Source organism: Larus michahellis, chromosome 15 (assembly GCF_964199755.1).
Source record: "Larus michahellis chromosome 15, bLarMic1.1, whole genome shotgun sequence".
Classification (NCBI taxonomy): domain Eukaryota; kingdom Metazoa; phylum Chordata; class Aves; order Charadriiformes; family Laridae; genus Larus; species Larus michahellis.
The window spans coordinates 2380087-2403967 of record NC_133910.1 but is presented as its reverse complement, the minus strand read 5'-3'; the positions used below and the strand labels follow the sequence as shown (position 1 = coordinate 2403967).

General features: G+C 45.7%; 1 protein-coding gene across 2 annotated transcripts in view; it reads left to right on the top strand.

The window, feature by feature from the left end:
- ZNF618 (zinc finger protein 618) overlaps positions 1-23881 on the top strand; it is a 163549-nt gene that overhangs the window by 110746 nt on the left and 28922 nt on the right. The window contains exons 7-11 of one of the 2 annotated variants that reach the window (XM_074608346.1): positions 7911-7994; positions 13417-13506; positions 14921-14956; positions 15737-15814; positions 16874-16963. In XM_074608346.1, coding sequence (XP_074464447.1) covers positions 7911-7994; positions 13417-13506; positions 14921-14956; positions 15737-15814; positions 16874-16963 — 378 coding nt within the window. The remainder of the gene's footprint in view (positions 1-7910; positions 7995-13416; positions 13507-14920; positions 14957-15736; positions 15815-16873; positions 16964-23881) is intronic. The other variant, XM_074608347.1, reaches the window with a different exon arrangement.

The following is a 23881-nucleotide window of genomic DNA, read 5'->3' as shown; positions in this document are numbered from 1 at the left end:
GACAGCCTCCTTCGCTCTTGCTTTAAATCATAGTAGAAACAGGAGCAACTTTCCTATTGCATTTGTGCTTGCTGTGTCCAGCCCCATAGGTTGAAAGCTCCTAGGCCAGATCCCACAAAATCCTTAGATTGATCCCAAGTAACACAACCTGCTTTTTCTTTGTTCCTGTTGGCCTCTCTGTTGTGTTGGAACTCTTTTTTCCTGTTCACAGATAATTTTTGAAAATTAGCGTTACCATCTCACAGGGTGACGATATTCATCAATATTTCAGACCGCCACGTTGAGTTACCAGGTTGCACGCAAAAAGTGGTCTTTGGATATTGCGTGGCAATGTTATGTCACCTCCACACACCCCAAGGAGCGGCTCTTCCCAGACCATTGTGGTATGAAGTTTTTCTGGGGTAGATGGGAAGTTCTGGCACTACAGAGAGAGTGTCCTCCCTAAATCTCTCCTGGAAGGAGGCAGGAGTGTCTCCATGGTGCCCTTTGGAGGAAAGAGGGAAGTGATGGTATTTACTGGGGCAGAAAAAAAAGGCTATACCAGAGGCCTTAATGTTCCCGTGTCTGGACAGTGGGGAGAGAGGTATATGGGACCTGGCAGAACCAAGGAGGAGCAGCAGCCCCTGCGTGCCTGAGGCACGGCTGAGGACAGCAGCGGTACACAGGGGAGAGGGGCTGCATCCAAGCCGTGGCCAGCAGGGCTGGGGGGAGGCACAGGCTGACCTGACAGAGTGTGATACCCCTGGGCCAGAGCCCCCCAGCCCCCTGAGCAGGAGCACCCTGTAGAACAGGAGTCGGTGGCACTGCACAGGAGCAGCCACCCAGCCAAGCTGTGGAACAGTAACTCCCGTGCCCTGCACAGCAGCAGCCTGTAGCCTCCCGCTCGTCCCCTGCAGAGGAGATGGGTTTCAGCAGTGCTCTCCCAAGGGAGGAAAAGCCTTTCCCCTGTGGTCAAGTAAAAGTGGCTTGTGCTGGTGTCAGTAATGGATCTCACTGGAGGAGCTGCCTGAGTTAGGGACCCTGCTGAGAGAGGGGTTGGAAAGACTGTGCAAGAGACAAGCTCATAGCCTGCTGCAGGGCGCAGAGTGAACCGGCGGCATTCATCAGGCTGTATGTGAGGGCAGCGAGTGTCTGTTCATTAGGAGCAGCTGCTGATTGCTCCGGCAACTAGAGTTCATGACTCTCAGCTAGCATTGGAGTGTACTTTTCCTTCTGGTCATCTCAAGAGGACTCCTTTCCCTTGCACAAAGGCAGGATAGAAATGACCAGATGAAATTGGTGATTGTCTCTGACAAAAACTTGCAAGTTCTCATTGATAGGTGGGAGCTTGCAAGAATTTTAAAAGTAGATTTGGGCTCCAGAAAGTTTCAGTGCTTCACAGATAGAACATCCTCAAGGCTGTTTTTCCAGTGTGTTCTTCAGAAATTCACTGTGCAGACGGTTCCCTCAATGTCTCAGACATGTGGCCTTTCCTACTGCTTTCCCTGCTAGCGCCGGGTGGGATTTTCTGCCTGTAGGCAATCTTAACTCTGCTTTGCTGCAATTAAACTGAAGTCTCATCTTTCCCTCTATGGCCAGACTTGATCACCCTTCCCAGTTTATAGCAGCTTTTTAATGTGTTATGCGTTGCTTTCCGTATTGAAGTGAGTTGTGTTACTGTGTTGGGGGTACAAAGTTTGTGTTATCGAAGGTTTACATAGATACTAGTATCCTACAGAGAGAAAAGCACAGATACGTCTTCCAGGGAAGACAGGGCGCAGCTGGTGATACGAAGAGTTCGTGAGCTCTTTTGTTCCAGTCCAGGCTTTAGCATCCTCTCCAGCTCAAAACTGGCCCTCAAGAAGAGACTGAGAAATGGATGGACCACACTCCCCTCTCCTCTTGAGTGACAGACTGCTGTAGTACAGCCTAAAACCATACTGCAAACTACAGTTATAAAAAGCTGAGAAGCATTTCAGCTCCAAGGCTACCAGTTCTACTGGTGCAGTCTAGGGAAGGAAATGCCAGTCAGCACATTTTCCTTGGGCTGTGTCACATAGGAGCAAATACCAAGGAAGGCAGGGATGCACAGTGTCTGCTGCAGTGTCACAGAGTTAAAAATAACTGCTTTTAAGGATAGATATCCTTGTGCAAGAGGTAACTATGTACAAGAGGTACCAAAATGATCTTCAGAAGAGGTATTCCAGTCCCAGCTATGTACGTGGTGAAGCAGGCAGGACAACCCACTATCTCTTGGGTTTTGTGTTACTAGCTGAGTGCCATCGTCATCAGTGGTCCAGAGCTTGACTCCAGCTTGGGCTTTGCCATAGCCTGGAGGGAAGCACATGGCTCTGGTACAGCAGAGCTGGCTGCCAGGGACATTGCCAGCCTGTTCAGCTCTCTCATGCTGAAGCTCCCACATTGCAGCACATTTTTTAGTGGAAGCCGCATGATGTCTGACTCATTGCTCTTTGCCAGATCTTCAGTCCTTCTTGTCAAGTACCTCGATGTAGTGAAGCATTTATGCCTCAGTGCAAAATGTGTTGTAGTTTGTGATCGTATCCCAGCTCCTGGTAGCTGGCTGTAATTCTTATCAGGCTGACGGTGGGTCAGGAGGCACGGCTTTAAAAATTAAATACAGCTGTGCTGTCATCTGTGAGCTTTATTTCCTCCTTCCCCATTCTTAGTAGTATCATACTTGCTTATTGTGTGCTAGGTTGTAGCTGGGTGCTGAGCCAAGATCAGACATTCGGTGGTAGGAAGGGCACTAACTTTCATCTGGGTCTGAGGATGTTGTAAGCTGCACATAGAATGATGTTTTTCTTTCCAGTTTCTTAGCTAAATGCATTCAAACCCGTCACCTGTGTACAGGGCAGCGTCCGTGAAGAGTGTGCGTCTGCACTATGTCACATTATTTAGTTACAAGAGAGAAAAAAGAAAATTGCAAATTTTTTTTTTCCAAAATGGAATACATAGTAAATATTTCACAACCCCATAAATAAAAATGATTGGCCTGATCTTTTAAAAACATATTTCCCTTTGGGCTCTGACTAAGCATGAGAAAGTTCAGCCTAAGAGGGAATTTATTTGAAAAAGCAGTGAAAGGTTAGAAGCGAGGATGTGGGCTGGAATATGCCTTGCAAACGTTAACTGTGGAGGCATACTGCTAATGCCTTGCATGTGCAAAAACATTTTGAGGGTTGTGAATTTAAACCATGAAATTAATATATTCAAAATTAAGGTTTTCTTTCCCAGACCTTAGGCATACAGGATATGGTGTTTTTAATGTTCCGACTGGTGACGGGAAGATATATAAGTGGTTTGCTGGTGTTAATTTAACATTAAGGATCTTCGGCATCGCCAGTTCTTGATTAATTTTAAATATTCAAATTTGCAACCTTAATGTTTCCTTGAAGTAAATTTTAGCTTTTGATTTCCTTGTACTTTTTGAGAGGTAACAGAGCAAAAAATGGAAAGTTCCACTGTTGTGCTCGGTAAAACTTACTAATGCCTTACACAATTAAAAGCCTGATGTAAATGATGTGTGTGTGCGTGCACACCCACGCACACTTGCCAAAGTGAATGGTTAGTCATTTACAACTTTGTGATTAATTTTTCCAATGTTCTTATTTAATAATTCTCCCACTCCGTGGGGAGAGCAATAAAAATGGATTTTATTTTTCTAATGCGTTTGCATTTTAAGTAGGTAAAGTCTCTTTAGATTCCCATTTGCCTAACAAGTAGATGAATATGTTCATCTTCAAATTTCAATGACCAATGGGCTGAGACCAAGAATGATAAATTTCAGTGCAGGAGGAGGACATTAAGAAAATAATATGGAACTTAGTTTTGGGATCTACAGTGTGAAGAAAATGTTGACCTTAAGGCCTGAGATCTGTTCCGTCAGTGCTGTAGGTGTTGCCTTTCACAAAAGCACCTTTGCAGCTCTGGGCTGGGGTCGTTCACTCCCCCCTGGAACAAGACTTTCTTGCCAAGGTGCAGTGCTGGCCCTTGCACTTTAACACAGGTTACTCCTGTCTTGCTCTTGCATTCTCCTCTGAGGATATTGCAGGACTGGAATGGGAGAGAGTTTATCACTGGGGTTTCTCAGGTGTTTGGTACCATGGGGGATCCATTTCCCTTTGCCTTTCCCTGCTGCTGTTTGCGGCTTCTGACCCAGGGCCTTCGCATTTACGGCACCAGCATCTTTTTTGAGGCTGAGTGAAATAGGTAACAGTTCCTATTTTTTTAATAGGGTAATTTTAATAGGGTAAATTTGAAGTTGCTCTTCTGACATAGAATCACAGAATCATAGAATGGTTTGGGTTGGAAGGGACCTTAAAGATCATCTAATTCCACCCCCTGCCCTGGGCAGGGACACCTCCCACCAGACCAGGTTGCTCAAAGCCTCATCCAGCCTGGCCTTGAACACCTCCAGGGACAGGGCAGCCACAACCTCCCTGGGCAATGTGTTCCAGTGCCTCACCACCCCCACAGTAAAGAATTTCTTCCTGATATCCAATCTAAATCTCCCCTCCTTCAATTTGAAACTGTTACCCCTCATCCTGTCATTACACTCCCCGATCCAGAGTCCCTCCCCATCCTTCCTGTAGCCCCTTCAGGTACTGGAAGGCCACTATAAGGTCTCCCTGAAGCCTTCTCTTCTCCAGGCTGAACCCCCCCAGCTCTCTCAGCCTGTCCTCACAGCAGAGGGGCTCCAGCCCTTTGATCATCTTCATGGCCTCCTCTGGCCCTGCTCCAACAGGTCCATGTCCTTCTTGTGCTGAGGGCTCCAGAGCTGGACACAGCACTCCAGGTGGGGTCTCACCAGAGCAGAGCAGAGGGGCATATATATATATATATATATATATATATATATATATATATAACATAACTGTTATACTAAGGGCTCTTTTTGGGTGTTCTCACTTCGGGTATCCTGTTGAGTGTCTTGCCTTATAACCACGTAAAGTGTGCTCAGGAGCCTGACACCCGGGCAGTCATGCTGGAGGTTGTGACGTTCATGCGAGTCCTGCAGTTCATAGCTCTGGAGAGGACCAGTTGCTCTGTATGTAGTTTAAATACAAGGCTTTAGAAAAAGAGGCTTTCCAGTTGTCTATAAATCTGATCTTCACATGATCTTATACAGAAAATTGATAATATACCCATAAAAATGAAATCTCTGCCCCTTTCACAGATGCTGACCAAATAGACCATGTTTACAGAAATCTGGATGTTAATACTTTGCAACACATCTCGTACAGAGTTCCTAGGCAGCAAAATTGATGAAGAAATGTATTTATTCTACTAAAAAAGGATAAGAATTTTAGTAATCCCAGACTGTTCTGATCATCTGTCAGTTTGTCCTGAAAATGCCAGGAGAGCTTTATTGAAGGTAGAAATACATCCCTCCACCATTCGTTAAGAAGGGATACACTTTCCATCTTCCGACATGGTTCACAATTTAGCAAGAGAAAAGGTGTACAAACAGCAATGCCATTAATTATTCCAGATTCTTCTTTCAGCCTCAACAACCTTTGTCTGCTGAGCTGCATTTTGGCATTTCAACTATAAACCTGAATAGCACACAAAAAACCAAAACACTTTAAATATTTTTTTTATTTCTTGAAAGCTCTATCCCAATCATTTGTAAGCCAAAAAAGATGCAGCAGCCTGTACTGTTGAGTAATCCAGCTTGCCTCACCACAGCTCTCATTAGTGTCACTTGTAAGGATCTTAATAACCAGGGAAGGCAGAGAAATACAAGGATTACCTTCTTAAGGTCTCTTCCTTTCAACCTAAGCAAAAAGGTTAGAGTTCTCGATCATCTTACCTGATTGTACAGAGGAGGGCTCTGCATCCTTCCCAGTTTATTTTAATTTGGTTTTCTTCTTTATGAAGATTTGTGGAGCCAGGATCTCTTCTTCAGTGCTGCTCAGTCATTTAACTACCACTTTTCCTTTCCACTTTGGAAACTAAGCAGTGATACTCCCTGTGAATTCCCATCTGGAAATGCGAGAACAAAATCTCTAGTCAAGAATAAATGAGTAGGAAAAAGTCAAGATGAAGCTTGCTTTTCCATTATGAAACTCTCGGTGCTATGTCATTTAATCTGAACAGTTGTGAAGCAGATAGAGTAGTGTATGTTCCCAGCCAAACTATTTTGAAATATGGCCTTTATTGTCTTTAGTGTGTAACTCCATAATGTGGGCTGAACTGAGTTTTTTTTCACTTAAAATTTTCGCTTTTTTGAAAAAATTCAGCATCCTTGTTGATATAAAAAATAAAACTTATTCCATCAACAAGTTACGTATGTACAAGTACACTTATTTTTTTAATTATGCTGTTCCTTGTCAAGTTGCTGGTTGTAGGATATTAAGTATCTCTTTTCAACATTCTTTATCTTACACTTAGTTACAATTTGAATAAAAAAGAATTCAATGCTGCCCTGAAGTGACACCAGAATGAAAAGTAGGAAACTAGATCTGCTGCTGTTACATTGTCTGGGGTGTCTGAATTGTGCCATGGAGTCTGAATATCCTGGTTTGTAATGCTGAGTTTGGGGATAATCATTGACCGCTGTAATATTTTCACTTTAAATTGCTGGTATTTGCTCTCTGCGTGGACTCAACTTTAACATACTTTTAACTATGGGAGAAGGAAATTAATTGACGTGCAACACCCTGAGAATGCCTGGGAAGTCTTTTCTCTCTCAGCATCCAGTGAGTAGTACCCAAAACACCTTTTCCCCAAAATGTTTTTAAAAAAATACAGCATGTGACCATCAGGCTATTGATGAATAATTAATCAGAAAGTAATTCAGGATATTCCCCTCTGTATGGAATTTCCTGCTAGTCTGGCATCAAGTTTCCAAACGTGGAGGGATTACAGCCCGCCCTGGATGGTTGCATTTAAGTCTCCATCGTGCTGATATGTTCAGCTGACACATGGTTTGGATAAAGCATCACGGAATTTGTAGAATTCACTGGCCAGCTACTTGAAAGCAGCTTAAAAAGTGCTGTAAGGTGAAGTCAGGCCTGTAGCTGCTGAGTGCATCTGCAGCAGCTCTTCTTGGGAGCTGGCACTAAGCTCCGAAATGCTTCACCGAGCAACCGAGCACAAGCCTGTGGCTCCATGCCCTCTCACCTGGCATTTAGCCCCTTGACAACTTGAAGGTGAGCTAACATCTTGTACCCTTTTTTGGTAATTTCAAGGGATTTGCCCCTCTGTGTGAGAGTTTGGGATTACCTTTATCTTGACTTGGTAGTTTGCAGACCGAGGACGCCCCTTCGCGAAGCATGGGAAGCACCATGCTGGGTTAAGCCAGTGCGTACCCAGATGTCTCCTGTGTTCCTGACAAAGGCCAAATGTTTGTGGGAAGGAAGTAAACGATCGTTAAATGTGTGATCTTGGAATAGTTTGCCCACAGGGAAAGTTTTTTCCTAACCCCCAGTTAGGAGCTGGCTTGTGCCTTTGTGTGTGAGGGTTCCTGCCCTTTCCAAATTTCTGGATTTTATTATTATTTAATCCTTACTAATGTAACTTCGAATACTTTAATCCTCTTAAGGGGTTGCTGCTGACTTTGGGCTCGGTCCTGCTCCCTTTTCAAGGAATTTTGCCATTAGACACCTTTTAAGTTGAGCTCTGATGTAGATTGCAACTGATTTTACTGGCAACGCTCTACTTGACTGTAAAATGCAGGTGTAAAGCTCGTAACTTCTGTGCAGGAACACAGTTTGAATGAAGAGTAGATAGAGGTCTACGGACCTGTGTCTGCAAACTCGCATTTTACCTCTCCCCACTGCCAGTCCACCATCTAGAAGGAAGCCCCTAATGATGCCAAAGGGTTAGGTCAAAGGAACTGTCCGTGAACCTGCGCGGGGAATATCCTGCTAGCTTAGGAAGCCATAAATATGTTCCTTTCCATCTAGGTGCCCCTCTGGCTGCGGAAAGGGAGAAGAAGCCTCTCTCCAGAGCTGTCTTTGTGCTGCCCTGGATGGAATCCACAGAAACAAGTGAGGGTCCCAGATGTTTTTGCTCCCTGCTCGGTTGTAAGGAAGCAGTAACTTCACCCTGGGTCTTCTGGGGAGGCTGCTCGGGTAGTCGCTGTGCTGGACACAGCTCGGAAAGGGGTTTCCCAGTGACAAGCACGTGACACGTATCTCAGAAAATGCCAGCCTTTCCTGTTTCTTTGCATCAGGTGGTTTAGTCGTGGTGGTTTTGGCTCTTACTGAAGAGTGTTGGAGTTGCTCATGGTTCCTTTCAGTGGGGCAGACATCCCAGGGAAGATGGTGCTTTTTTCAGGTACTGCTACGCAGCCATTCACCAGCTCCAGCCCTCTGTGTTTGTCACCAGCAAGACTTGTAAGGACTGCAGCATCTGCCAGCGGATTTTCAGGAATGAGTTAAGGAATGTGAAACTGAGCATCAGAGCATCTCATGGATTGTCCTTTGATCCACTGGCTGTGGCTGGAGGGACGATGCTGATATTTCATTGTCACATAAGCCTCACTAAGAAAGCCTGTTTGGGGGGAGAAACATCACAACCTCAAATAGAGAGATGACAGATGAATGTATTGCAGCAGGCTTAACTGTAAGAAAACCATCCCCCCTCCCCTTTCAGAAATGCTGCTGGACTTTACGTGCTGATTGGGAAACCTTGTTTCCCGAGGTGAGCCAAGAACGTGGAACTCCTGGAGTTCGGTGCTTCCTTTGCCGTTCTCAAACCTTCTGGTGTAAAGGTGCCACCTGAGCGTGGGGCAGGACAAGCAGTGCTGTCCAGACTGCCCACTCTTCTTTTTAAAATTTGCTGCTTTTTTCTTGACTGGGACATGGAAGACTGCTGGATTTTAGGAATGATTCAGCAGGCTGTTGCGATCTATTCACATTCAGCAGTTTTGCCCTTCCACGTTTGGAGGCTGGCCCTACCTGACAGCTGTTTCTGCAGTGCTGTGTAACAGTAGGATCACTTGGGATTCAAGAGTACCTGCAAAGTGCCTAGTTGTCGTGAGAGCTCCTCTGTCAAGTTGCTTTTGTGCCTTCTTCCGTTTGAAAGGTCAGTATGAATTCTGGGTCAGGTGAAAACTGTTCTTCACCATGGAGAAGTCCTTAAAGAAGCTCCTACAGCCTGCTTGTGGAGAGACCATCATTCTGGACCCTTGTTGGGATGTGCTGTCATCATTGCAGAGATGTCATCTGGATGACGTATGTGACTCTTTCCAGCTCGGGTTTCTGTGATGCTGCACAGACCTCTCTGAGCCCACTGCAAACGAGTATGTACACAGGTTTTGTGATCTCAGATTCCTGCACTTATGAAGGTGGCTTAAGTGATCTGTATTTTTAGCTTGTGAAGTCCTGACTTTTCAACAAATTTCTCATCGCTGTTGTTCCCTTCCTGGGTTTCTAGAGCAAAATCCACCCAGTCTCTGGTCCAAGTGCCGAAAGGAAAGAAGCCTCTTCTTCTGCCTGCCACTGCTGGGCATGTGTTCTCTGCCCACCCTCTTTCCTGACGAAATGAAATACGTGCATTCTTCCCTGCTGAACATTTGAAGCAAAACAACAAAAAAATCTCAAAATACTTAATGCAACACCTAGGAAGGAAGATGACCTGGCTGATCATCGCTAGGGCAGGGTATTTCAGCAGCTACGAGTCATTGCTGAACACAGACGGCATGACAGGAGCCAGCTGGCAGCAGCCCCTGGAGACAGGCAGGAAAGAGCAGCACGGTCCCTGGCTTTTCCTGGAGGTGCACTTGCAAGCAGAGCGGTCAAAAATGCTTTGGGGTCCCGTGGAGTTATTTCTTGGGGTATTTGAAAAACCTGCCTGTTTGCCGTCTCAGTATGTCAGTCCTTTGTATCCGAGGAACTGCCTTGTAACAAGGCTGCTGCTGCCTTTTTTTCTAGTAAGATGTGATGCTGTATTTTGGTGCGTGTATTACAGGAGATTAAATGTGGGCTGACTAGGGATAAAGGCTCCTTAGGCCTCTTTCTGGAATCGCTGCTCCCCTTGGAAAGACTCATGAGCATGAAGGAGGAAGGATATTTGCTGGAGTTTGGTTTTTAACTACATGTCTTTTAAGCATTTTGGAAGTCTAGATTTGCAGCCGTGTGATATGGTGATTGCTCAGCTTGCAGCAAGGATGTGTTTTGCAGGACTGTTGCCTGAATACCAGTAAGGGACAGCAGTGGATCTCTGTGCTAGTGGCTAATTAGTATCTTTCCCTGCAGTCCTAATAGTCCTAGTAGTCCTTTCCTTAAGTCCTAATAGTGCCTGTTGGTATGTTTTTGCTTTTGGTGGAGCTGTGCTGTGTTAATGTCTGCTTGGTGATAGGAGACAGCTTGAATCTGAGTGGACTTGCTTAAGTCGCGTTAGTTCGGCTCTGGTTGGTACCGTCTCATCAGAGGTTTAGGGGTGGGGGTTTCAGTGGGGGCTTGCAGCACACCTGAGCGCTCTGAGTGCCTTGCAGCTCTTCCCATTGCAAGCTGTGTTGTCACGTATATTGGGTATGGCGCCCCGGCTAGAATCAGCCTTGGTCTAGTAGTTATAACCCGGAGCAGGAAAAGTAGTAGCATACAGGCTAATTCTGCTGAGTGAGTTTCTCGCTCGGAAAGTTGCCACTGCTGGGAACAGCACTGGAAGGATTTGACGGCTGTCAGCACAGATGGCTTTATTGGGTAAGAAGGAAGAAGTCTGGCACTTGGGTGCAGCCCTGGAAGAGCCGTTGTTCAGAGAGGGTAAAGCTTAGCTACACATTGGCAGTCTCCTGATACTTCCTGAATTCTCCATAAACCTCCTTGTCTCTGAGACTTGGCACTGTTTGCTGGGTGTTACCTCCTTTAAAGAGTCGAGGAGGAGATCAGTACCAGGACCTGCTGGAACAAAGTCTTACTTCTCATAACGACTTGTTTCACTATAATCTCTGGAGGTCATTCTTCCTTAGGGAAAACGGTCCCCTAACAAAACAAGCAAAAGCCTATTCTCTTGTGGTGTGCAGTTACATTTTCTATCGTGTTTTCATTTTGCCCCCACTGCCGAGGGAAGGGAGTGACCGTACCCAGCATGTGCTGCTCAAGCCTCCGCTGCTGGCAGTGAGATCCCCACAATCTCACCTAAGTTACAGCGACTACAACTAGCCGTGCCTGTTTGAGTCTCTGAGATGGTGCGCCTAGTGCTTAGTTTTATTCTGTTCTAACAAGTGTCCTTATTTATTGAGCGCTTTTCTTCCAAACTAAGGCCGTAGTAGGTTTTGTCCTCCAAATGGAAATTCTGAAAGTGCTTGGTGTTTGGTGCTCCCTTGAAGGATTAGTCTTCAGTTCGTCTACCGCATGGCTCGTTACACTTCAAAAAGGACGCTGGTTTCTTGTCTTTGGGACAGCCAGCAATGTGGGACTGATTACATGGCAAGTTATGAATTTTCGCTGCTGTATTTTTTTTTCAACAGATATACAGATATTCACTAGCAATCATTAGATTCTCTTTGCTGTCGAAAAGGGTGCAGGGTGGACAGACCCTCAGCATCGTTGTATGGCCACAGGAGACTGCGTAAGATTTTACAATGAAACATGATTCAATGTGACGCACGGTGCTTTCATCACTTGAATGTTCTCACAGTCGCGTTTTGCTTTTCCTCCTGCTCTTCCTTAAGCAGTGCAGTGTCTGCAGCAGCCAGTCCTTTTCATCTCAGTGTATACACCTGGGCTCTGTCTCGCGTGTTCAGCCTAGGCTTTTTAAAATCCCTTAGATCTAGCTTAGCATTGCTGTGCTCTGATTAAGATACAAATATTTTTTGGTAGCAGAAGTAAAGTTCCAGGGCCCGGCCGTTTAACAGCTTTTATATTTGGCGTTTTTCTCTTATAGATCAGCATAGCTTCTACTTTCATTCTGCCAAGCAGAATGAAGGGGTGGAAAGTGATTCTTCATTTAGTGTTGAAGCCCCGTGTGCTGATGGACTGCAGTAGTGAACCCAAGTGAGCAATTAGACTGTACCAATGCATACTAGCTTAAAATACTTACTTATTTTAAAAATAAAATTATTAGAGAAGTAAAATAAAAGCTTACTTCATGTGCATACTCTGGTGCGTTTGAATGCAGTGTGGAAGAGGTAAAAACAAGGCTTTAACTTTTCTAATCGTATGGACACGTGAATACAAACAGCTGAGCTCCTGCGGGGGAGCTTCCAGAGTGGCAGCTCCTCGGTGGAGCCGTGGTAGCTGATGTGTACACTCCTACCTTGCTCCTCTTCTGAAGTAACACACGTTAGTTTTGAGATCCTTTGTGGCTACACAAGCTGATGCGTTTCACTTTGTTTGCAGCGGGCTAGTAGCACGCAACCCATGGGCTGCTGTGGTCGGCTGGCAAGTACAGTGCTGCAAGCTGCAGTGGGGCGAGTACTTACGGCTGTCAGTCTGTACCCCGAGGTGTATGTCAGATATCAGACGATGGAAAAACCTCACTAAGTTGACAAGCAAATTAATCGTCTTACACTGATGTGATAGCTGAACCAAAGACATGTGAGGGTGGTGAGCCCCTGGCCCAGGTTGCCCAGAGAAGCTGTGGCTGCCCCATCCCTGGAGGGGTTCAAGGCCAGGTTGGACGGGGCTTGGAGCAACCTGGGCTGGTGGGAGGTGTCCCTGCCCAGGGCAGGAGGTGGCACTGGGTGGGCTTTAAGGTCCCTTCCAACCCAAACTATTCTATGATTAGTTGTCCCCAACCAGACCAAAATGAATTCATAAGCAACTCAAGCTTTTTTGCATCTGTCTTCCCCATGGCTGTGGTGAATGGGGTCTGTTGCTGCTGGGATGAAGGAGGGGGGGTCCAGGGTACAAACATATATGAAACCAGGCTCCAGCAGTCCTCCTGTTCATTGAGCACCTTACTGTCCTGCGTGTTTTGGATTGTTGGTTCCCTTTGGTTTTGGTTGTTGTAACGTGCCCATGTGGGATCTTGGATGTGGTCAGTAACCAGTAGGCAGCAGCAGTGAGACCCAAGTGTGGTACGAGCGTGCAGGCACAGCCAGTCCGTGTTGTAGTTGGCAAATTAAGGCTTTGATTTCTAACAGCTCGTGCATTAGCTCTGTGTTTAGTTCTGCCACTTTGTCCCCATTCTGACCAGTACTTGCCTACTATAACCCTGAACTTCCAAAGGAGATTTCAGCAGGGCCTGCTGCTCTGCGTCTTTGTTGCTGCGTGGTCTGACGGAGGCCGTACTGCGGAACAGGGCTGCCTGAATAGGAAACAGCAGATCAGAATGTGCCCCGAGCCATAGCCTGGGGCATGCGGGGGTCATCGTGAGGCAGTGGTTGTCTGCGTGCTATAGAGATTTGACAGAGCATGTGGGATGAATGGAACTGCATAGGGGCGTCTGGTTGAGCAGCGTTGTCTGGAGTGCTTGCCTTTTATCTCAAAGTTTCTAAAGTGGCCTGTTTTCTTCTTCCTACAGACAATTTTAGGTACACGTGTGACATTTGTGGGAAAAAATATAAATATTACAGCTGCTTCCAAGAGCACAGAGACCTACATGCCGTGGATGGTGAGTACTGTTTTGACACTCAGACACCCAAATTAGAATGAGATGTCATTGGGAAAGCCAAAATGTGGTTCTGCAGGACCGTGCGGCCCATGATGTACAGGATATTGCACAGCATGGCTCACTTGCCTTTGTCAGTGGAGGCACCGTCCACAGGCACTGCAGAAGTTTATTGCGCTTGGTTCGCTTTGTGTGCATCAAAATAACACCCTCTGCTGGGACCTGTGGTCCTTGCAGTCCCGCTGTCTCTGTTAAGGTTCGTGGTTAGGACGGGTGGGCTAGAACTGAGTGTCTCAAGGTAAACTGTCAGTCTGGCTACTCACTGGGCAAGAGTTGGTTGTCTTTGGATTTTTCACTTCACAGCTTTGTTCCCAACATGCTCCTTGGTGAGAAACCACATTTCAGAGTTGAGAAATGTTGCTTCATTCTTGTTAATCACTGTGGTAGTGAACTGATGCAGTTCTCGGTGGATGTTACAGGCCAATTTTTCCTCTGTGCATGTAGATGTGGCCTAGGCTGGTGACACACAGACAGAAGCAGGCACCCTCCTCCTGAAGCAGTGGGTTTTTTTATATTGGGGGAAATAAAAACAACATACTTTCTTTGGCTTGCCTGCACACACTTAACTAGGCATCTAAAGCTCTTCGTCTCAGAGCCCACAGATACTCCAGACCCTCGCGGCGTATGCTACAGGCCTGTTGATATTGCTCCTCATTCAGCCATGGAGGGACCCCTGGCAGAGTTTTAGAAAGAAGCTGCTTGGAAAGGAGAAGGTTTTGAATGGCTGGGCTGTCTTGAAAAAGCAAGTGGTCTTTCACAATATGCTGTGTTGAAAAAAATTGCTGTTTTTAACTGGAACACCCGGACATCTGAACGTGCTCTAAGAACAGCCAGCATTCTCTTACAGTGCTCCACCGCAAGCTCCCTTCCTCCCATGGGGAGCCAAAATTAAATTACTGGGACTGAACGTCACCGTGAGATGGACACGTCTGCTCCTGTCAGAAATGTGTCTTCATAGCTATGGTTCAGGGAGCTCTGCCTAGCGTTACGAGAGGGCTTTGGAAACAGCTTCCACATGTGTCTTGCAGGGACACTGTTTGTCTCGGTCCCTCCAAGGGGCTGGTTGGGTCTCGGCAAACACAAGTGTGAGGCAGCTGTACATCTGAACTTCACGTGGGGCTCTGTCAGTGTCAGAACAAAGGCCTTGAGAATTTGTGTATATTAGGGCTGGGCATGCTCAAATAATTCCTGTGTGGATGCTGCTGGGAAGAGGAGGGACTGGGGCACAACGCCTGGTTTATTCTGTGGGGCTGAAATATGCTGAAGCGGTGCGTGGAATACAGGAGGAAAACAAGGCCATTTAAGAGGATTTAATTTCTCTTTTGTTTCTTCCCCTCCTTCTTCTATTCTATGTTAGTTTTTAGTGTGGAAGGGGCCCCAGAAAACCGGGCAGGTAAGCCGAGATCCTTCATGTGCTTTATTTCACAAACCTTTTCAAACATTCGGTAATTCAGGCACAGCAGGTCCGATTCTGCGCTTGTAAGGAGTTTTGTCACTGACTGCAGCGGGAGAGGAGCCTCCTCTCTCCCTCCCCCAAAGCGTACAGCCAGTAGGTTGATGCCCAGCCCTAGTAGATACCAGGCTTTTGTTGTACATACACTTGGTCAGGCTTTTGAAGATCAAAGAACCAGACGTTTCATGTCTCTGGTGATTTAGTGAATTGTTCAAGGCATAAATTAAATTATTTTTCAAAATGGGTTGGGTCCTGATTTGTTCCTAGCTGCGCTATTAGATGGTAGAACGTTCCTGGTCAGTATTTGTTAGGTGACTTGCTTGCAGACTGCATTACTGTGCCCACTTTCAGACAGTATTACATCATTAGATAGGAGATAATCTGGAAGAAAATCAGAAAATACGGATCAGGCTTTACAAAGTGGTTTTTTCAGTCTTTCTCTATATTTTTTTAAACATTATATACCTATGAGACATGTTACTGGGCTGGAAGGGGGGGTAATAACTGCCTGGAGCACCCGAGGAGAAAGGAGGAGGAGGAGGAGGAGGAGGAGGAGGGACAGGTCAGACAGAGGGGCCATTGGGTTTGTAATTCCTGTCTTGAAATCTTGTTACAGATCGAAATGTCATTACAGATGCAGGAGCGCTCAGTGCCCATGCAGCTGTAGAAGGAAAACCTGAGGGGGTTGTCAGCTCTCTTCCTGGTTCTGTTCTCTTGCAGACCCCTACGACCAGGCCGTCATAGCAGCAGATGAAGTGAAGGAGGAGGAGCCGGAACCGTTCCAGAAGATTGGTCCAAGTATGAGTTATTGTACAGTTTCAGACACGAAAGAGACAGTGCAAGGGTTTCAAATCTGGCATTAGCTGGAGTACCTCTAGGAAAACCAGAAAGCGCTGTGTTATGCAGAGGTGTTGGGACCTTAGGGGTGCTGAAAGATATGTTTAAATTCAAATCAACACCAAACACCAGCAGCCCTGGCCCTAAGAAATGCAGCTTTGTGATGTTTTCTGCTCAAGAGCTCTGCAAAGAGAAGAGGAAAGAGGTTCAGGAGAAAAGCAAGCTAGCAGCGATTAGAGAGTGTCTGAAGGTGTATTGGCAGAGGTGGCAGGTGATTGCATTCACGTTGCCTTTGTGGTGGGTTCATCAAACAGATCAGAGTGAAACAAAGAGAGAACCAGACTTTGCCGAGGCATTTCTCTGAATTCTCCATTTTGGAAACAGTTGATTAACCCTGGATTTTCCTTTGGCTTGCAGCTTGCTGTCAGTTCCGTACTTCCCACCACTGGCAGGAGCAGGAGGTGTCAGTGTATGGTTACACTACTTCGTTATTTCAAGTAATCCCAAAGCAGGAATTAGCACAGTTATTGCAGAAAAGCCCCTCCTCCTGTAAGAGAAATCCACAATTCCAATGTAAAAGTTCTGTCGTTAAGACTTAAACTTGACAACTTGTTTCCTAGTTTCACTGTTCCTGTTGTCCCCACGTGACAAACTGTGTGTAACCAGAAGACAAAACTGTGTCATCTGTCATCTGACTTTAGAAAAGGATTCTCTGTTTGTTTTGCACAGTTACTTGGCTGTAATTTTGGGATAATCTCCTCTATTGTTTTGGGATAATCTTCAGTTCTACTGGACTTTTTATGCACGGTCCATCACTCTGGACACTGGCTTTAACTGTTTCATTTGTTGGGGAAAAGGATGTGTGATTTACAGGGCAGATGAGTTCCAAATGCATGAAGAACGTGCTCTAGTTTTTGTCACTTTTTTGTCAGTTTCTATGTAAAAAGTCAGGAAGTAAGAGATGTGTGTGAGAGGGTGCTGCACTCCTTTCTGATCTTTGTATTTGTTTCATCTTCACAGAAACTGGCAATTACACCTGTGAATTCTGTGGCAAGCAGTACAAATACTACACTCCCTACCAAGAACATGTGGCACTGCATGCACCTATTAGTGAGTATCCTGCTGGAGATCTGTTTCGTTACTGACTCTGATTTACAGTGGTTGGTGGCAGGAGAGAGTGTCGTTCTTGTGGATCCTTCCACTGGACCTGTGGGATTGCAGCTGGCAGGACGTAGATGATGTGCTGACCAGGGCACTGTAAAGCTGAGCTGGAATCTCCTCTCAGAGGGACACTGTTACTGTTAGGTCTTACCAAAGTCCATGCAATTCTACGTAAGGTCCTCAGGGGTTTGATATTTTATTTTGTTGTTTAACTGAAGGTTCTGGTACCTGAAGTGCACATGACAAAGTGATGCACAAAATTTTTAGACTCCCCTAAATAATAAGTGAACGTACATGCTAGGGAAGAAGCATCTTTCTTACGAGCTTCTGAGAAATTATTTCAGACAGTGAGTTAAAACTGGTTTTCAAAATCATGTATATTACCCTGGCAGCTTGCTACTAAATCACAGGCAATAAAATATTTATTTCAGGGAGCTCGGGAAAAGGCAGTTCTCAGCATACTACACGACACTACGATCTGCACTCTGGAGGGACACTACGATCTGCACTCCCCAGACAAAGGGCAGGTTTTAATGAGCAATTAGGTGTAATTTAGTGCAAAATCTTAGTGAAATAGTTGAGAGAAATTCTTGATACGTGCTGGTTTTGGGTGCTTTGAAAGTATGCAGAGAAGTTCTTTACACCTGAACTTCATGCTTCTTTCATAGCATCGGCCTGTGCTTTATTGGGATTTTACTGCTGTGAGCCATCATGGTTGCTCTTTGCCCATGTCTGTCCAGCTGCCAGCATTTTGGCTGATGATGAGGAAGGATGAGCTGATCTCAGCTTAGTGGGTTTCTTTAGCTGCTCATCCGCAGCCAGCAGAGGGAGTGCACACTCCTTCCTCACCAAATTCAGCTTTAGTTAGGTTTTTAAGTTATTATAATAAGGCAGCTTTGGTTTTAGACATATATAGAAATAAATTGGGAACGTGGTCCACCAGACTATCACTTTTAAGGTGGGTCAAGGCTTGGTGGCTCCTGGCAGCTCCCGTACGGGTTCTCTGGAGCGTGGAGGTGGACCAAGGTCGTGATAGAAGATATAGGGCATAAAACACCTCTACTGCCATCATTACAATGTTAGTCTTATTGTCTCCCGCCTGCCCAAAGGGAACTAACTCAGTGCTTATGATTGCACTCATAACAGTTATTCCTAAACACCCCTGCACCCACAAATTCCATCTCCTAATTCAGGTATTTTCAGGTCCTTAGAAAAGCTGTTGGTGGTGGTCAGCAGTAGCTCAATCTCCTAATATAGGTGGCCCCTCAGACACCAAGGCTTTGGTGTCTCTAGTCCACTCCTGTTCAGATAGCTAAGGAGCAGCGTGCTGTAAGGACTGTGCATTGAATCTCTGCTCAGCAATAGCAGATTCTTAGCTTCCCAGTACTTCCCATTTCAAGGGGTTTCATCGCTATGGGTATCTCTCCACTCTCCCAACCATCTGTAGCAATGGGCCGCAGCTGCTGATTCCAGTCCAGGCTATCCAGCATAAAAAGAAAAACACAGCAGTTCGGTGAGAAGCGCTTGCCTGAAGTGGGCCCTGCGCGTCTGACTGCAGATACGAATGGTCCACCCAGATACTGCCCTTCTCCCAGTGCAGAGTGCAGCTGCAGGTGCCCGCTTTTTCACCACCAGAAACCACTTTTGGAGGAGGAGGCGCGTTCTTTTGAATACTGGGGTTGAAGCCATTCTTGCACAGTGGTTTCTGCTGTAACCTTTGTGAAAGCAAAAGAAGCTGCCCCTGCTTCAGACTAGTCACTGCGGTGTGCAGATGGATTTCCAGTCCTTTCAGCAAATATCTTTAACTTTGAGGACGCTTAAGATCAGAGCAGGGTAATAATTTCATAAGGCGTAAAACCCCTCCCCATAAACTTTTCTTTTTCCTTTTTTTTTAACCTTTTTTTTTTTTCCTCTCCTAGTTCCCATGACCAGTAAGATTTATGATTTACAGCGACAAACCACTAACCCTGATGAGCATGCAGGAGAGGGCGTGATTAGCTCCCAAGGCAGGCTGGCCAGTACATCCTCCCACCTTTCTGGTGCTCAGACTCTGCTCTTTCTATAAACCAAGGTCCTGTGCAGCAGATGTAAACACATGACTTCTGAAAAGCATAACTAGCTTTTCTCGTGCCCTAGAAGTCAAGTAAAGCTGAGACTGTGTCTTTACACTGGTCTTGTTCTTGTGGTTATAGGGCACGTGCAGAAACATTAGCGGTAGTGGGAGCGGGTAAGGAAAACACTTCAGCGTTACCAGTTCACCTTTCTGAGTTTTGAGTGCAAGCTTCCCTTCCGGAGCCTGTCTTTCTGGTTTTCTGTGATAATGGATTAAAAATTATTGAAAATGGGCTAAAACAAGGACTCGTATCCTGCAGGGTCAATAGGCCTTGCAGGATAATTTTTGGTCAGTGCTGCTGGATACCTGCTGTGTGGAAAAGAGCTCTGCTGTGGGGTTCCCTGGAATTGTTAATGCCAAACGTCTCCTTTGAAAGTTCCCTTTTGTTAGGGAGGAGTAGGGGCTTTTTCATATGCTTAGAACTGGGCCATTACTCTTTTTAAATACATATTCTTATGCTGTTTCTGTCAGCCTATTCACTCTTTCTAAGAAGGGTGTTGGAGGCTGTTTCCAAAAAAAGTGGACTGTAGGCGCATTCATTGTCCCAGTTTTAGAAATGTCACTGAATGCAGGGGGAGGGTTCAGAGATTTCTTTCTGTCTTCCTCCAGGCTCTGTCTGCTCTGTAAGATGGAACTGATTTACTGCATTTGCAGGTGGCTGGGTTACTGTGATTGCTCTTAGATGATGTGTTTGCAGTGCAGAGAAAACGTAGCACGTTTGGGATGTGGACTGGCTAGAAAAGCCACCAAGAGCAGGTTTTAGCTTGGTAAGTCCAGGCTCAGGAATGTGCACTCACCACATCCTCTTCTGGTAACTGCAGATAAGGCAACAGACTCCCTGGTCATGGAAGTATGTGGTGAGAGCACTAGAATCTGCACAGCTATCTGTGTCTGTTCCTTCCAGGATGAAAATCTAACGTGATGTCATGGTCTCGAGTGCACTTCTAGGTCTTAACGGTCCCGACCAGCCTCACATGGGGCCTCCGCCCACATTCAAACCCACTGTTTCAGCTCAGCTCTGGACCATCAGTCCCTGCCGGAGCTACGCTGTAGGATGTTGGTCTGCAGGTCAGTTGTAGACATGCCCATGGATCCCCTTGGTCTATACCCCAGCCCACAGACTGCCTTCCCAGCTTGATGTCAACCCTGTCTCGTCACTCTGGACCTCCCCGAGGATCACCGGTATGTGTCTGGCCCTGGTTATCCCCACCGAGCTGATCCTGCTGCTGACCTGTGGATTGACTTCCCAGCTTGACCACGGACCTGTCTCATTACTATGAACTTCCGGATGATCTGGACTCTTGGTTGAACCTGGCTGTTATCTCTGGTCCTGCTTGCTCACCTCTCTGAGGGGCTGTGGGATGGTCCCCGGCTGTCAAAGACCTGCCCTGTCAGCCCCGTGATTGTACTTGTCTCCACAGGGGACAGACAGACCCTGACACCTGAGATGCTCAAGGAAGTTCATCAAGCCTCTTTGTTCAATTACTTTTCTTATCGTGAAGGACACTGGATACAATTTGTTCATCAAAAGTGCTTAAACACAGCATTTCTTCAAGGCAGCTGCCATCATGGCTTTTTCTCTAAGGGAAAGGGATCCTTTTTGGTAGTGCATTGAAAACGCAGGTCCTGCCTCAGCAAGAGAAAAATAGATCTAGATTCCAGTTGGATGGTGTGTCTTTGCTTCCTCCATCTCAGGAGTGAAATCTGTGAGTTCCAGTGTTTTTCCCACTCTCTGGTCCCACAATGCCTTAGTAACACATTCCACTGGCAATATTTGTGTGTATGTATAAAGAAGCACATTAAGAATTTGGTAAGTTTGAGGGCAGGGTTTTTTCTGTGGAAAGACCTGTTTCCAATAGCAGAGGTTTCCGCTCAGCATATTGAATGTCAGGACATTGTTAAGGAATCACTTTCCATCATATTCATTAAAGATTGTTTTTTCTCCAGAGATGGTGCTATAATTCCATCTGAACCATCTGAATGGTTCCTTACCCGTACTGACAAGATCTTTCTGCAAGAATGTGATACACAAATTATTAGCCAGAATTTTTAGCTGGAAAAAGCTGAGATAATTTTTATCCGGAATTTCTACCTGGATTTACCAGAATTTTTACCTGGAAAAAGTTACTGAGATAAGCTGACCTCCGTCCTGTTGTGGTGGCTCATTGTGGTAGTGTGTGGATTTATGTACCTTTAGAGGAGACATGTTGAAATGTCTGCCAGATTTTCTGCTTTGCTGTCACAGCTTGCCTTTCACAGAGCTTGAAGGTCTTATCAAAGGCAGGAAAGCCATGAGGGACTACTGATCTCTGGACTGACCGGAGTAATGGATGCTCTAGGATTGCCTTGATTAGTTACTCACATATATGTTTTAGAGAGACATCTAATCTTGCTGTTAAGAGTGACAGAAAATACAGCAATCTCTTAAGGTGATTATTTTGATGAATTATTACCCTCATTAAATTAAGACTAAAAATATCCAGCTGTAGCTTTCAGAAGCTGGATCGTATTTATAACTTTGTCTGCTGGGTGAAGGAGGAGAAGGAGTTACCAAATTTCTGTCCTTGCTAGACCTTTGTATAACCCGCTGTCAAGTCACTTCATAGTGACTAACCTCCCAGTTAAGCCCAAAGAGTGACTTGATGTTTCCATTGTAAGGTCTGCTGTTCTTGTCCATTATTTATCCTCTTGCCTTCGCATCTGAATATTCTCAGGTGTGTTAACCGCCTCTGTGAAGGGCATGCACCAGTATTGGGTCTAGTGAAGGAACTTAGAGCTAACGTTGTCTTCCCCATCCCCTTTGAAAGTGCCCTGATTGCATACCCAAAGAGAACCTCAGTCTTTTTAGGTACATCATTGCCCTGGGAGCTCCTCTACAGCCATCACGACCAAGGACGGCAATGAACAAGCTCTTTTTTCCCTGCCGCCAAGGCAGAGCCCCCCATCTTTTCAGTACCACCTGCGTCATCTGGATTCTTTAGCACACCCCCTGCCGTCCTTGGTGGCTGCAGCACAGTACATTCACTTTACCAAGTGATTGGAGAACATTCAGTGAGACTTATCCTCTACATTTCCCTTCTCCTGCCTTCTCTTCTCCAGTATGTCGGCCTCAGCGGGGACATATCTCAGATGCTTTCTGAGAAAATGTAGAAAACTTCATAGCAGCAGTTATGGGATCGTCTGTCTATAACGCTGTCTCCAGTCTCGCTGTCTAGCTGCAGATTTTGAGGCAGGAGGTTTCTGTAACCATTCAGCAACTCAGTATTTTAATTCTTGTAAATATCTTGAACTTGGCTTTTCATTAGCCCAAGACAGCGAGTTCCATAGTGAAGATGACTTCAGAACAGAGGAGCTCTGGGATCATCTCTACCTGGGTTACATAGTCTTCAGCAGGAATTTGTCATCTGATGAACTAAAGGCTAAAACTTTTTTTCCAATTAATTATTAGCATCATCCAGGCTGCTAGAACTAATATTCTTCTGTCTGTCTTGCCTTGCTGTCTGAAACTATGTCTCTGTCTAATGTCAGATGGAGCAGCCTTCTCTCTGGGTTTGGATTTGAAGACATACTGTTTGTTTAAGTTGGTAGGAAGAAAAAGTAATTTTGAAGGTCCTCATAGCATTGAGACTTTATTCTTCAGACCTCAGAGAGCAGTCGTTGGGTTGCAGAGGATTCGCAATGGTGCTCTTTGTTTCTGACACTGTATGGTTGGCGGATTGCTGCTTCTCTTGGTATGGACAGGAAATAAAGCAACAATTGGTGGGAATGGGCCTCCTGGGAAACTAGATCACACATAAGCAGGGAATTGTCATATCTGACTACGTTTTTGCTGGCAGTTTGGCAGCAACTGGAGGACGGTTATCCATGGAGACTGAAGTATAGGAAGCCAAAGCAAGCCTCTTGCCTATTCAGCTGGCCAGAGACCAAGTAGAGGAGAAGTATCTTGACCTGAACGATGAGAACGCCTAGTGCAGAATCTGCTGCAGAAGCACGCTAACATTTACGGGAAGTGTCATCTTGGATCTCTGTATCAGATCAAGTGAAACAATAAACTGTTTCCTTTGAGTATCTTTTTGCAAGCTGCTCTGAAATCTACATATCCTCACTCTCCAGTGCTGCTGACTGCTGACAGGGAAGATGAGAGCAGTTCACATTCGAGGTCTGTAGCGTCTCGTGGGATTTTGGAAATGAGCATCCAGTCCTGGTCTGGGTGACTTTTCTCCACACCTGTTTCAGAGTCAGGCTGTTGTGCTGCCATGGCAGTCCATGATGGAAAACTGCTCAATGTGGATAAGTGTTTCTGAATTACACCGTATAAAGGATGAACAGGTTGTTCAGGACAACAAATGTTGTCCATCCAACTTTAGGCATCCTAAAATATCACTCTGTAGAAATTACTCATAGTGAGCTTGGGCTGTGGGTTACATGAACCTTGTTTCTTAGTGATTCTTCATGGCAGATGGTTGGAGGGAGACTTGGGCTTCAGGAGCCGTATCCAAATTTCCATGAAAGAAGCCACTGAAGAATGCAGGGGCTTGTTAGGTTGTTTCTCCATTTTTGTAATTGTTTTTTTAGTCCGTGTGGTCTAGACAAAGGGCTGTCCTCCCGAAGGTTTTTCATTTGACTTTTGGCATTGAAAATTCCTGGTGATCCTCACTGTGCCTTGCAGAGACCAAAATATAGATACATTCAAAGAGCATATCCCAGTAATATTCAGAATTTCTCCACACGTCGCCAGTCTAGAGATGGTGGCC